Source organism: Columba livia, chromosome 2 (assembly GCF_036013475.1).
Source record: "Columba livia isolate bColLiv1 breed racing homer chromosome 2, bColLiv1.pat.W.v2, whole genome shotgun sequence".
Classification (NCBI taxonomy): Eukaryota; Metazoa; Chordata; class Aves; order Columbiformes; family Columbidae; genus Columba; species Columba livia.
Genome location: NC_088603.1, coordinates 28,051,012 through 28,065,032, shown reverse-complemented (window position 1 = coordinate 28,065,032; position 14,021 = coordinate 28,051,012). Strand labels below are relative to the sequence as shown.

Below are 14,021 nucleotides of genomic sequence, written 5' to 3'. Positions count from 1 at the left end.
ATGATCAGTCAAGCCAACTGGATATTAGTGTTAATTCCTGAAATCCAGAATTGTCATTGCTTAATGACTGGTGGTAAGAATACGAGAAAGACAGATGAAGCTAACCTTGTTCAAACAGGCAAATTGCACTGTTCAAGAAACGGGACACTTAAATTATTATTCCTGTTTAGTCTATATTTCGAGACACAGTGAGAAGAAAATATGCTATAGTAGATTTTAGATTATTCAAAAACTGTGACAGAACTACTATCATACCCTTCTTAGTCACCACAAACTGTATAGTTTGGGTAAAACTAATTTCAGGTTGTGCAAAACAACTGCATGTAAGAACCAGTGTTGTTAATCACTCATTTGTATTTGATTCAGAGAATAACAACCATTGCAAACTTGACATTAGCAACAGTGAAAGTTAAATCCTTATAAACACCAGTGTTTGTCATGATTTATTGTTACGGCTCATACAACACTAAATAAAAAGGTCTAACCAATACAGTATCTTGCATTAAGGTTTCAAAACTCAAGCTCATAACATTTTATAACCTACTGGGAAGTATATACTGTTTCCAAAGCATCAATATCACGGAATCACAGAACATTAGGGATTGGAAGGGACCTCGAAAGATCATCCAGTCCAGTCCCCCCGCTGGAGCAGGAACACCTAGATGGGGTTACACAGGAAGGCGTCCAGGTGGGTTTTGAAGCGTCCAGGCAGGTTTTGAAGTATGTATTATAGAAAAGTAATTAAGAGAGCTACCACTACAAAAAATGAAAATTTTCCAGCAAAACCATCTTCCATTGACTCAACACCAACTGGTTAGGTTAATCCCTCTTTACAAATTGTTTGTGCAGAAAATGTATTGCTTGAGTAAAGACACCCACACCTTCTGGGTTTTCCCCCCCATTAGAGAAATCCAATCTGTTTTTAACAGGGTGATAGTCAATAGTTTGGTAGGATACAGCAGCAGCAGCTAATAAGTTGTGCAGATACCAAAGGAACGAGGAAAGTGCAGAAGAGACACAACAGGACCTGGGCAGAGGCAGCGTGACAAGGCCAGAGGGAACCACTTGGCTCAGCTGGGCTGCCTGTTCCAACATAAGGTCTCAGTAGCTACATGCCCTCTTGTGTCCTACTAGCAACAAAGATGTAGTCTGAACAGAGTCATCATTAGATGGCCCAAGTGGACCCCGTCAGGGAACAGCTCTGTTCCTAAGTCCATATTCACACAGCTGGGAAAGCAGAAAAGGGTTCCCTAGAGAACGTGTATTTCAGTTTCAACCATGGGTGAGATCCCAGCTTCAGAAAAAACAGGAGTTGGAGAGACTGACTGGCCATTCAAAAGGACTGATATTACACACTGTATCATGATGCTTTGTGCAGTAGCCATACTAGACAAGTCTCCCTATTTTCAAGCTTTGCTTTAGGATCTAATTTCTGATTCAAAAATAGTAATAATACAAATTAATGGTGGTGAACTTCAGGGTCAAATCAGGAGGGGAAAAATTAAAAGATAACTGAATAACAATCTAATTTGGGAGAAGTAAATATACACTCAAAATGTAAGAATTAAATCATTAAGTACAACCACCTATTTTCCTTCCATTTATTCTCAGATTCTCTTCATTTTGCAATTGCCCACACCTTAAAAATGGTGACATGAAGGAAAAGGGGATAATCTGAGGCTGAAAAGCTCCTGAGGATGCATCCATTCTAATGATGGGATGTAAATATTATTTTACTTGGCTGAAAATGCCCTAAGCCATTGTTTAGGCATTACAGTTTACAAAGGAAGTGGCACTGAGAGAACTCAATGCATTTAAATATTAACATTAAAACAAGATTATAGTCATTAACACAGTTAACTACCTCAAGACCTGAGCAGAATTTTCCAGTTAAGTATCTTTACTACAAGGTCTTTTTTTTTTTTTTTCTCAATACAAGATACTTATCAAAAAATGCAAGTCAATGTTTAAGCTCGTTATTATTAACAACTTTGCTTGAACATATGCTAAAACCATGAAGAACTAACTATTGTGTCACATGTTGGCAATGCTTTTCTCTACTGAAGATATTGCCAACCTATTTATACAGGAACTTTCACTTTTCACTGTGGAAACAACAAACTTCAACTATTACCTTATTCAGATGATTACTCAACTGATGAAGTCTCATTAAAAAAGTACTTCAAATATTCACTTGAACTGAAACACTGAGGCGCATATACTTTATTTCCAAGAAGTTTTGCATTGTTACAACTACAGTTTTCAAGTCCAGTTTGAATTGAAACTTCAGAATTACTGCATCAGCTATTTTTTATGATAGTATCTATAGTAGTAGCATAAACTCCATTTTAAAAATAACTAGCTTACCACTGTGAATTTTAGCAATATGGCCAAGCTCAACAACTCATTGTGTGCCAGCCTATACTTGGCAAACATTGACTTTTTCGTAAGATTCTGCAATACATTCACTTGATCTACCCTCCCCGCATTTTAAGACAGATTTCAAGAACCTCCATTCACCCCATCATCATGGGAAAGAGAAGGACGAAACACAGGAACGATGAATTTCAGAAAGCAAATTTCACTATTAGCCACTGTTTTGCTATGCATTAATATTGGCAAGTAACTTCAGTTTGGCCAAATATAACATGCTAATATTTGCTTATATCCGAAGAATAGGAACTAAAGGTCAGGTAGCGATTTTATATATATGTGTGTGTGTGTGTATATATGTGTATATATATACACACACACATACTACATATACAAGTTATTTCTCCATGGGACAGGGAAGTGCTTCTTTAATAACTAATGCCCTGCTATGATATCATTCAAGTTCAATAGAGAAAACACCATTCTAATTTTCTCTCCTGCAATGTTTTAACACCTGAAAGAATCTCAATTAGTTTGTCTTATGAAATACATTTATTAAGGACATATAATACACTATTCTCATATAAGTTATGTTACAATATTTTACTAAAAAGCCTTTGAGTTCAAAACAACTGGTTCAGATTTAGCCAGTGTCTTTTATTTCACCATCTTATATTTCAATGAAAGCTATTTTGGGAAGAGAGAGGGACAAAGCTGGAGCAAAACTGGTTTTGCCATACAATTATGGGAATACTGCTATTATTCAGGCATCAGGAAATAGGAAGCGTCACAAAAATTACTTCCTTACCTACATTTGTTAGAAATAAATGAAAGATCTTCTTGATCTCTAGTATAAACGCTTATGATGCCAAAATACTGGATGGCTTGAATCCAGGATATTAAAATAGTCCTGCCTTTTGAAGCCTCATTTTTTTTTAAATGCTGATATCCCTTACGAGTCTAGAGATCAGCAACATTGTCTGTCTTACTCCACTCCTCACTCCACTCACGTAACAGATATACACACTTATTACTCAGAATCGGGCTACGCAGTTGTTTTGCGTATTTTTAAATTCCTTTCTCCTACTAATGTTGGCACTGCTTCAGGAGTTATTTTGGGAAGCAAAAGATACTGGGAACCCTTCACATCCAAATTGATTATAATATTTGTCAGATGTCTTTAAAACTAACTTTTGCCTCCAAAATTTGATATGGAAAAAGGTTCATATTATCAACAATGTTAAGTGAAAGTTAGAAAAATATGATGCATAATATTACAGTACCACCAGAGTTAACAGTAAACAAATCAAAGCATGTGATGAAAGAAATAGTGGGCCTGAATCATACAGAAGTCATTTACGCCCTCCTTGCATACAAAACATCACATACCAAGTGAAGAAACAAACTAACAGGAAACCCACTCTTATATTTATACAAGCTACTTTACATAATAACAGAAACTACTGATTTTATCCAGGTAAGAAAGAAAACAACCTGCTTTTTTTCTGTAAAACATAAGTGCTCACAAGCAAGCAATGTGTTTTGCTTGACCAGTTCAAGGGATTTTTTTCATTATTATTGAAATGTTCTTTGTCATAAACCTGGCAGCTTCACATTCTGTTGGCGTTACACTTATGCAACCAGAGATGTATCAGATATATTCCCTCTAAGAAAACCATGTGTTGTTACATTCAGCCAGACACTTTTCGCATTGACAACTCTCCAAAACATGAATACAGGCTATGAAAACGTATCTACTAGTAAACAACAAACATGCTTAAGAAAAAACAACATAAGACTCACACATTGCAGGTTTATCCTACGATATCACAAGTTTTTTCCCCTTTTTTTAGCACCTTGAAATTAGTACATAGCATTCATGACTTCCCATCCATTCAGTATCAGTAGTAATCAAATATAAGTACAGGCACTGATGCTTTCTTAAGAACTGCAAAGCCCCAAATTTGCTTAAATATAATCAAATTCTTAAAGTTTCAGTTCTAAAGACACAGCGGTTTGCTGCAGAACAAAAATTTACAGCGCCCTAGAAGGAAGGGAACGAAAAGACGATGACGGAAGAAGAAACAGAGCATGCTGCTTTCATTCATGTAGCAGTGATGTCAATGTCTGCAATGGTAGTTGCTCTGACCTGTAGAGGCTCAAAGCTGATTCCTGTTTTCACAGAAATCTCCTTTATAAAAAGAACCCCTGGCAAATCACTAAAATGCCCACAACAAAACAGCTTAGGAGGATAGTCAGTTCAAGAAACCTAAACTGGAAAAGGTTGAAAGGAGGTAGGGAAAGGGCAGGTGTCTCAAGAAGAGAAAAACATCTATCAGAATCATAAGCAGTCTCCATCATGAGCATATTCACGGAACAATCCAAGTCAGGCTGCCGAGCCAAAAACAAACAGATCTGCACTGGCGAGGAAAACAACAGGATTATACACAGAACCTAAGCTCGCATTTTACAGCAGAGTGAAATGGTTTTGAAAAACTAAAAAACAAAACCCAAAACTTAATCAAGTTGCTTCCCCAAGACTTGCATACTGATAACAACTATAAATAGCTGGAGTAGCACATTGTTTAACAAACTGCTGCAAGATGGTCTATGTTTGAAAACAGAACATCTTTTTCTTCCAAGTCCTCCATTATTACTGCAGCAGTCCTCTGGTTCAGCAATCAATTTTCTCTATACTACTACCACACTAAAGACTACAAACATCATCTTTAGCATCCATATATCACATCCTAAAATGGTAAGAATGAGCAGAGAAACAAAGACAAAATCCTGCCCCGCAGCGTGCAATTATATTCCAGATTGTGTAAAAACAGCTCTAGATTTTGGGGGGCTTTTTGGTAACCTTGTTTCATTTGCAAGACCACAGAAATAGGAAGTCTTATTACCCTTGCCTGCTAGAAAATGGTGCCTGTATTTCGGCAAAATAAAGCTGTTGACGGGTGCAATTGTGGTCATTATTAGGGTGATCACGTTGTTTTCATTCATTCATTCAGGATTTGCTAGAGGATGTCAGCTTCTGCAGCAGCAGCTGGCTTGACCTGGAGGATGGGGAACAAATTCCTCGCAGCGCATACAGATTACAGGGTGCATTTCTTGACGGACCATTTATGATTTTATACAGCACACTCACTAAAGCGAATCAAGCCATATATGCTGCTAACGCAGTTCACTGTGAGGCAAGCTCCAACAAGTTCAATGACGGAAAAGTCACTACTAATTTATAGTCTGATTTATTAAGGCTAAAATAGCCCACAGATGAAGACAACTGAAACCACTTTCTAAAATTAAGATTCCCCCTCCAATAAAAAATTCATACGTAATAATGAAATACTTCTCAGCTTTTCAGTATTTTTCCATGCTTGCAAGTAACTGCTCACATTCTTCCTTCCCTCTCTGGTACACCTTAAGCGTAGACCTTTAATACACTGCACCACTACAATGTTTTCCTCTGGGTTCCCACAATTAAATAATTTACAGTATTAATCATCAGCACCACCGCTATCCATATGCACCAACTTTTTTGTTTTGTCTAGTTTCTCATTAGCATTCTCCAAATGTTAAAGGAGGGGAAAAATGAAATCTACATTTAGTATTTCATACAGTTGGAAAAATATGATATTTAAAATTCTAAACAGAGCTTGAATGAAGCAAAACCACTGAAGCCCAGTTCCATTTTCAAGCATGCAAAAACTTCTGCATAAATAGATGATGTTTTGGAGAATAAGTTATGAAGTATCTCTGATCAGACTATAACACAACAAATTTGGTCATCTGCATAAGCACAAATACTGTATAAGGTAAATTATCTTCATGCGTAACTGGCGGTGACGTTTTGCTCATTTGTAAAATGTTGCCCATGTCCTAGGACTGTTCTGATCACAGAGATTTGCCAAAGTTACACATACTACTGATTACAAGGTTTTACTACACATTAAAACTGAAAGTGGGGGTGGGGAGAAGGTAGCAAATTCCACTGCTACAAAACACGTTGGCAAGCAACACAGACCACAATTTGCCACAGAAATGAAACACTGCAAGACTTAAGGAAGGGACAGAACAAGTGAGGGGTACTGAACCACATAAAACGTTCCCAGAAAGAGAAGATGTGCGATACCTGATAGCTACAGCAGGATAACATAAAAAGTGCATTTAGTCTGATTCATTCAACTGCTACAGTGATGGGGGATGGGGGGAGGGAGGGGGAGGTAAGATGGCCACTGCCACTTTAACACATTCAATAATTTAACAGACAACCTGACGCAGGTTAAGTTGGACTTGCTGGGAATCAGTTTTAAATTTTAAACTTTACAGGCCTATTTTGGCTACATTTGGTTTGGTTTTGTTTGGGTTTGTTGTTTTTTGGGGTTTTTTTACAGTCTCAAGGATTCAGTATTAAATATTACAAGAACACAGACTGTATTATTTGTTTTTAAGCATCTCAACGTGGGAATTTCCTTTCTGTTCTACAGTCTGTGCTTGGAAACATTACATGTTGAAACTTAAGACATTATAGAAATGTAAGCCTCTAAGAAACCAAGCTCTGCAGAAAGGAAGCCCGTTTGAGGCTCGGTTTTAACACACAGTTAAGAACTTGCTTGTGACACCCCAGATATACATCTAAACCATTAACAACCCGTACTAATAAAATTACACCTGTAGACAGGGAAGCGGGTTACTTTTAGCCTCGTCCCTCTATTGCACACACCCGTTTGCACAGCCCGTGCGCAGTGGCAGGAGGGAGCGGGAGCGCTGCCGCTGGACCCCCGGCCGCTCCCCTCCGCAGCGGGGCCGGGCTGGGCCGGGAGCCGGCGGGGGTGTCGGGCTCGCCCCCGCCCCGCAGGGAAGCACTGCGGCCGGTGCTGGCAGGCGGCGTGGGGGCAGGACCGGGCTGTTTTTCCCAAGCTGGATCTCCACCTCGCCCGAGGAGGAGGATGACATTTAAGGGCTCGCCCCCCTCCCCGGGTGGGAGGCGGCGGTACGAGGTGCTTTCCGCCGCTCCACTGCCCTCCCGGCAGGGCAAACACAGCCACGGCACCTGCCCCGCTCCCTTGCTGGCGTGTTTTAAGGCTCACCCTCACCTCCCCCCGCCCCGCTCTCTGAGACTCGAGGGGCTGCTCTTGCCGGGCCGGCACCCCCCGGGGCTCCCACCCCCGCTGCCCCGGGGACAGGACAGGGCGTAACCCATACCGGGGAGCTGGGGAGAGGAGGACCGGCGGTGCCCGGGGGCAGGTCGGCCCTGGCCCGGCCAGCACTCCCGGGGGCCAGGGAAGCGGGACGCCGGCTTTGTCCCGGTGCTTTACCTCTGTACACGGGGGAGCTGGGGCTCCGTCTCTCAGGTGAGCTGCTCCTCCTGCTGCCGCCGCCGCTCTCCGGCGAGCGCCGCTGCCTGCCCTTCACCCTGCCCGGCTCCGCCGCGCCGCCTCCCACCGCCAACGGCGGCGTCGCGCTGGGTGGCGGGGGGCTGCCTCCGCCGCGACCCCCGCCACCGCCCCCCAGACCGGTATTGCTGCCCACCGAGGCAGAGGGAGACCGTGTCGGGCTGTGCTGGTTGCCCCGCAGGAGCTGGTACGGGACGGTCGCTCGGATGGGCTGGAGCAGCCGGCTGGTCCCCGCCGCGCCTCCCCCGGCGCCGTTACCGGGGCCCCCGGCCGTTCCGCCGCCGGCAGTGGGGGACCCAGCGGCCCCGCGCCTCATCCTCTGCGGCGGGGGCTGGTGGTGGGACGGGGGGGTCTGCGAGGAGCTGGACGAAGAGGACATGGCGGGGATACGCGGGACCCGGCGGGTCACTCACTCCGGCGGCTGCGGTGGGACCGAGCTCGGCCCCCGGCACCCCGCATGCACCGGCCGCGGCGGGAGAAGGAGGAGGAAGGGCGGAGGAAGGAGGGAGGAGGCGGGGCAGGACGGGACAAGCGCTTCACGGCCCAAGGGAGTCTCCGCGCCGCCTGCCCAGCTGCCCCCGGCGCTTCCTATCGGCGACGGCGGTTGCTCCCACGCCAGGCTCCGGCCATCGCTGCCCGCCCCAGCGTCGTGGGCACCGGGGGCGCTGCCGAGCCCCGCAGCCGCTCACATCGTACAGCGCTGCCGGCTCGGAGAGGTCGGCGGCGGGGCGCGATGAGGGCGCACACAGCCGGAGGGGGTGAGATGGAGAAGGGGGGAGGCGCTCGCAGCTTGCTCCTGCCCCCGCCAGCGCCGGGGAGCCACGGCCAATACCATCCGCACTCCGCGCCGCCCTGCCTCCGAATGGCAACGCGCAACCCCGACGCCCGGCCGCGACGGGCAGGGGCGGCAGGCACGCGCGCCCATTGGGCGCCGCCGCCGCGACAGCTCGGGTTCCATTGCCCAGCGGTGCCGTCGCTCTCTGTTCTCAACCAATACGAGGGCGGCGCAGCGCGGCGGGGCGGGCCAGGCGGCGGGGGAGGCGGGCGGAGGGAAGTGGGATGTGGCAGCCGTGGGAGGGGCGGGGCGGCGCTGGCGGGGCGGGCGGGGGCGCGCGGGTCTCCCCGCCGGCACGTGGCGCGGGCGCCCCGCGGAGGCGGCGGACCGGGGCGGGGGGTGGGGCCCGATCCCGGGCGTCCGGATCCCTCGGAAGCGGCCGGGCCGGGACCTCTGGGACCACCGAGTTCTTCCCTCAGGGCAACGGGTGGTTTCTCCCCGCAAAGCTGCCTCCGCCCGGGCCGTTCCGCACAGGGGTGCGCAAGCGGCCGGTAAAGATGGCCTCCTCCGCGGGTTCCCGGGGGAGGCGCTGCGGTGGGATGCCGGAGCCCGCGGAGTGTACTGGGGAGGAGTGTGAGGGGAGGGCAGCAGCCCCCGGGGCTGTTCAGTGAGGTACTGAGGTGCGCTCTGGAGTTTAAAGCTGACTGCGGGAAGATGCTGATTCAGTGCGAACTACCGAGGGTGGGGGCTCTGAACGAAGTCCCGCGGTACCCCCGGTGCCGGGAGACCCCACCCGCTTCCTCCGCTCCCGTGCACGGAAAGCTCAGAAACTGAGTCGCAGTTACCTGCCGTGATGTGTATTCTCATCCATCACATGTGGCTGCCAAGCCTTTACAATAGTTTTACTAAAAGATCAAGATGTTCTTCAAATTCTATTTCATCATTTCATATAAGTGTATATGGAATTTATAGGACTTCAGCGAATGTCAAGAGGAAAATAAAAAGTTTTACAGTGATACTAAGAAAAGTGCTTTTCTTGTAGGAGAAGGAGCTCCCACTAGATGAACTGATAACGTGAGACAATGGGACAGAAATAAAGATGAGTAGCTTAGTAGCTAAGAAAATAAATGTCTGTAAGATCCAAAAGATAAGTTGAGCTGAGTCCATCACAAGAGAAGTGTTTATGTTGGATCTGGACAAATAGGGTGCTAATGGAGGTGAAAGAAAAATGCAGTGAGTTTTGCTTTGTGGAGGAAGTGTGATGGCCTCTCAGATTCAGAGTGCGGGCTTTAAGGGAACAAAAAGGACACAGAATATAGATAGAAGTAGAATGGCTCAGGTCTAACAAGCTATATTCTACTGTGTAAGATACTGCCTGTTGGTCAATCAGTAAACAAGCAGAAGTGTCACAGAATTAAACTATATCCCTTGTACTCTTTTTTATTATATGAGAAACAATCATGATTTTCTTGTAGCACACTGCAGGTTTCTACACTTTATACTCCTAAAGCTGTCTGTACCTATCCTTATCCCCTGGTAGCCCAGGAACCAGTCAATAGTCCCAATGAAAAACTGTATTCTGGGAAAATACATCTATTCATGGGTTGTTAATGAGACTTTGTTTGCACTAGCACCATGTGATGCGGTCACCGCGGTTATGTTACAGAGAGGGCTGGAATAATACACCTCACATCCACATGAACACGTGCTCAGGCAACAAAGCCACTTGTATAAATTAATTTTAAGAAAAATCACCAACCATGTATTCTTCTGGTAGTCCAGTCTTTTTTTTTTGTCTTTTTTTTTTTTTTTTTTCTGTTTCTGCTAGCATGAGCTAAATTTGTTTGTATTGCTGTTATAGAGACTTTCCCCTGAAGGATTTTGCACTGTGCTTAATCACAGCTTATGAAGTCTATCTAGTTTATTTTTTCTGCTTCACTGCACTAGGATCAAAATGGCTGGAAAGCATTCACCTGTAGAAGTAGTCTGCCCACACTAATATCACAAGTGTTTTAAGCAGTAAGCACATTTTCCTGTATCTGTAACTTTGATAGATAACATTGCTGATAGAATAATGTCTTATAGATTGAAATTCATTTGGTGTCAGCTGAGAGACAAGATGCATCTTTGACTGGAGCAATGGCTGATATGTTGCAGCTATTGCCAGTGCTCAGGGCTACATCAGATTAAGATGAACTAGTATAACTCTTGAATTTAACTGTTTAGACAGTATTCTACAATCCTTGCAAATGCTTCCATCACATTCTCCCCCATCAAAACACGAGATATTTGAAGACTAAGGATAGATGCATAAAGACAAAGTAAACATGTGACACGCAGAAAACCCCACAAGCCCCCAAACAAAACCAACTCCGCAATCCATAGGACACAGCGGTGTCAAATACCCGTAGCAAGTCATCCTTCCCAAGCGAACTGAGGACCATGTCGTCACCTTGCAGTCCGAACCGAACTGACACATGTCCTGCATTGCCTTCAAAGCAAGTGAAGAAGAAAAGATCCACTGGGGCTGTTTCCAGCCAAACTGTGACCAGACACAAGAGCTGTTACAGGGGAGACTTTGCTCCCCTAAAAGTTACTTCCGTCACCATTAGAATTAACATACATAGTATAAAAACGTCACACCATGTGCCCAGGAAACAGTGATTTCGGAAGAGATGAAGAAAGTATTTTTCCATATTTTAAAGTGGTATGCCAACTGCTGAATTTTTCATTATGTTTTTGGTCTAGGTTTCTGAGTGCTTCCCTCAGGTAATAGCATTGCCCTGTAATACTCAGCAGAAGATGTAACAAGAAAAATGAAACAAAAACTGAGCTTCTGTCAGAATCTTCATATCTTTCAAAACCCCGTGTTTGCCTTAAAATACCTTGAGACAACTTTTCAAAAGCCACATAAGAGGCATTTCTTGCTTATCATTTCCATTTTAAGAAACTACCTTGTCAGATGGCATGTGCTTAAGGGAGTTTACACTGGAAGTAATGGGTAGTTCTGAAATCTAAATCCTTTCGGAGACATGGGGATCCTTAGCACAGCTTCTGGGAGAGGGATCCTGAAAACAGTGGAAATTATAGATCACAGCAGGAGCATGGGGGCAAGCGGATGAACTCCAGGAGTGGGGCAACAACAGGCAAGTATGGAGCAAAGCTACACACATCTCTCCTACTGTTATCAATTATGAATGGTTTCATTTCTCGCAGGCAGAAACGGGTTTATTTGAGTGACATGAGCCATGGAAACCAAGACTGTTTAGGCAGTCACTAGACATGGTGCAATCCTAATCCTTTGTTTGTCCCTACTTGAAGGTTTTAGAGAGGAAAAACTTCAAATCTGGACATACCTTTTGTTTCTAGGCACTTAGCTGGGCAGAAGGCCATCAATACTCTGCTTGCAGTACAGCTACCTGCTTGTTTCATTATTTTTATTTCTCTCTTGTCTCCCTCTGTCTGTTTTCTTTGCCGCCCTTTGATCATTCCACTTAGAAAATTTGTGACTGTGTCTGAGGTTTTCACACAGGACCTATCACAAAATAGTAATGAGAAAGCGTGCATTTATCTTCACATATCTTTGGACCCACTTCCTGTATTTCACTTATTTGTAGAGAACATACAATTGGGAATATTACATTTGGGAAGAGAGAAATAACAAAATGAAGTACTTATATCCCAGTAATATTCTGAATCAGATGACCAGAAAGCATTAGCTGCTGCTGAAGACTAGAACAACCCCAAGCAATCTAAGGTGCAGGTCTCAAATTATAAAACTGGGTCTAAAATATGCTTGTGGCTGGGCACTTGCAGCATCCCTAGGCAGGAATGGGAGGCCACCTGTAGTTAGGGGCCCCTTGTGAAATGCTACTTTCTGCTACTGGGTAGCTGTGCTGAAGCAGGAGTGGAAAATTTTCCTAGAAAATTTCTTTCTCAAGGCTTGTTTGTTTAGCATTTGGCTTGTTTTGCCTTTAAAAAAGTTCTAGCTAGAACAAGCAAGTCATGGGAAAATATATGGAATTATTTTTACTACAAGTTCTTTTTGACAGCTGGACACTGCATTCATCAATCACACTCCATCTTCTCACGGCTCCCAAATGTTCAGCAGCACAGATATGATCTCCTCAGATCACTCTCTGTCCACAGGCTTCTTGGGACTTACCTTGTAGTGGCGCCTTTGCATTCTGCAGGGCTGCTGATACCAAGTCATTATCCCCACTGCTGGTTTTGTTGACACCAGGGAAGAGGTTGAAGTTGAGAAGTCTGGGTGAAATGCAGAGGAGTGAGAAATGAAACAAGATATTGCTAAAATAATGATAATGAAAGTGTTTGGGAAGGGGGTAGGAGGGCCAGGATTCAGGCACAGAGAATAAAGGAGAGCAGGAGCCAAAATGGGGCAGGTAAAAGCAGGCAGGCAGCATTCAGTGCCACTCACAGCACTTTCAACTCATGGTGACTTGCAAGTCTCTACATGCCCAAGTTGTCTTCCAACAAAAGGAAACCCACTTCCAACAAAAGGAAACCCACTACTGAGGACTTACCTTCACATTGCCGATCATCCAATTTAGGGCCAAACGTGGTCAAGTGTTAGATCTCCTTTCCTCATGTCTTTGTTCTCCTGGAGGTGAGGAAAAGTCATTATGTAAAGGAATGTTAGACCTATGGAGTCAAACACTATTCGTACTAGGCCAAATTAGTATTTCCGGATACACACAAATGGGAAAATTTCAGAATTAAGTTCAGCATCAAATTTCAGAAAAAAAAAAGTATTACAGTGCTGTCTTTTTAGTCAAATGCTACTTGTTACTGTATTTCATTCAGCATACAGGATTGTCGCTATGAACAAGTTCTGTGTAATGATCAAGCCAGGAAACTACAGAATAAGAACTGTAAGATTTTCCCTTAAGAAAATTGGATACCACTTCAGATAATTGTCCTTTTTTCCTGTCGGCCAGAAGCTTTTTTTGTGATACTGAATAACTCACTTAAACCAGAACCTGCGCATTAACCATTACTTTTGTTACAACAAAATCTTATCTCATCTGGAATCAGACCTGCTGCTACATCCTCTTCTCTTCTTCAGGAAAATAGGCCAACCACTTGGGACTTTTGAATTATGTATTCCTTAGGCATTTGTTTTAACATAAAGGCAAACATTCAACTCACAGCTAAACCCACCAACCCTTCTTCTTTCCAGGCTTCTCATTCTGTCTGAAGTTTTTCTTTCTGTCCATTGATACAGGTATTTCCATTCAATGCTTTTCTTTAGCCAGCGTCAGCCGTGTCAGACCGTACCCCATGAGAAGCTGAGTTTTCTCCAGCCTGCAGCCCTGCCCTATGTTACTGTTTTGAGTTTAGTCACTTGGCTCAGTCACTGTCTCCATTCCATTCCGCAGTTCATCATCTGGGAAAAAAAAAATCTGCTTGGTACAGCTGGGACTAAGCCCAAGTGCTTTCACAGGGGTAGCTGA

The 14,021-nt window shown here is 44.5% G+C and overlaps 1 protein-coding gene across 5 annotated transcripts in view; it reads right to left on the bottom strand.

Moving 5' to 3' along the window:
- Positions 1-13,324, bottom strand: part of GLCCI1 (glucocorticoid induced 1) — a 60,753-nt gene extending 47,429 nt beyond the window's left edge. Inside the window, exons 1-3 of one of the 5 annotated variants that reach the window (XM_021281716.2) lie at positions 13,092-13,324; positions 12,713-12,813; positions 11,904-12,082 (exon numbers count right to left, since the gene is read on the bottom strand). In XM_021281716.2, the coding sequence (XP_021137391.1) occupies positions 11,904-12,036 (133 nt within the window). In that variant the 5' untranslated portion in view covers positions 12,037-12,082; positions 12,713-12,813; positions 13,092-13,324. Of the gene's footprint in view, positions 1-7,694; positions 8,663-11,903; positions 12,083-12,712; positions 12,814-13,091 lie in introns of those variants that run through there. The other 4 variants (XM_065051152.1, XM_065051153.1, XM_065051150.1 and 1 more) reach the window with 4 other exon arrangements.
- Positions 13,325-14,021: the final 697 nt, after the last annotated feature.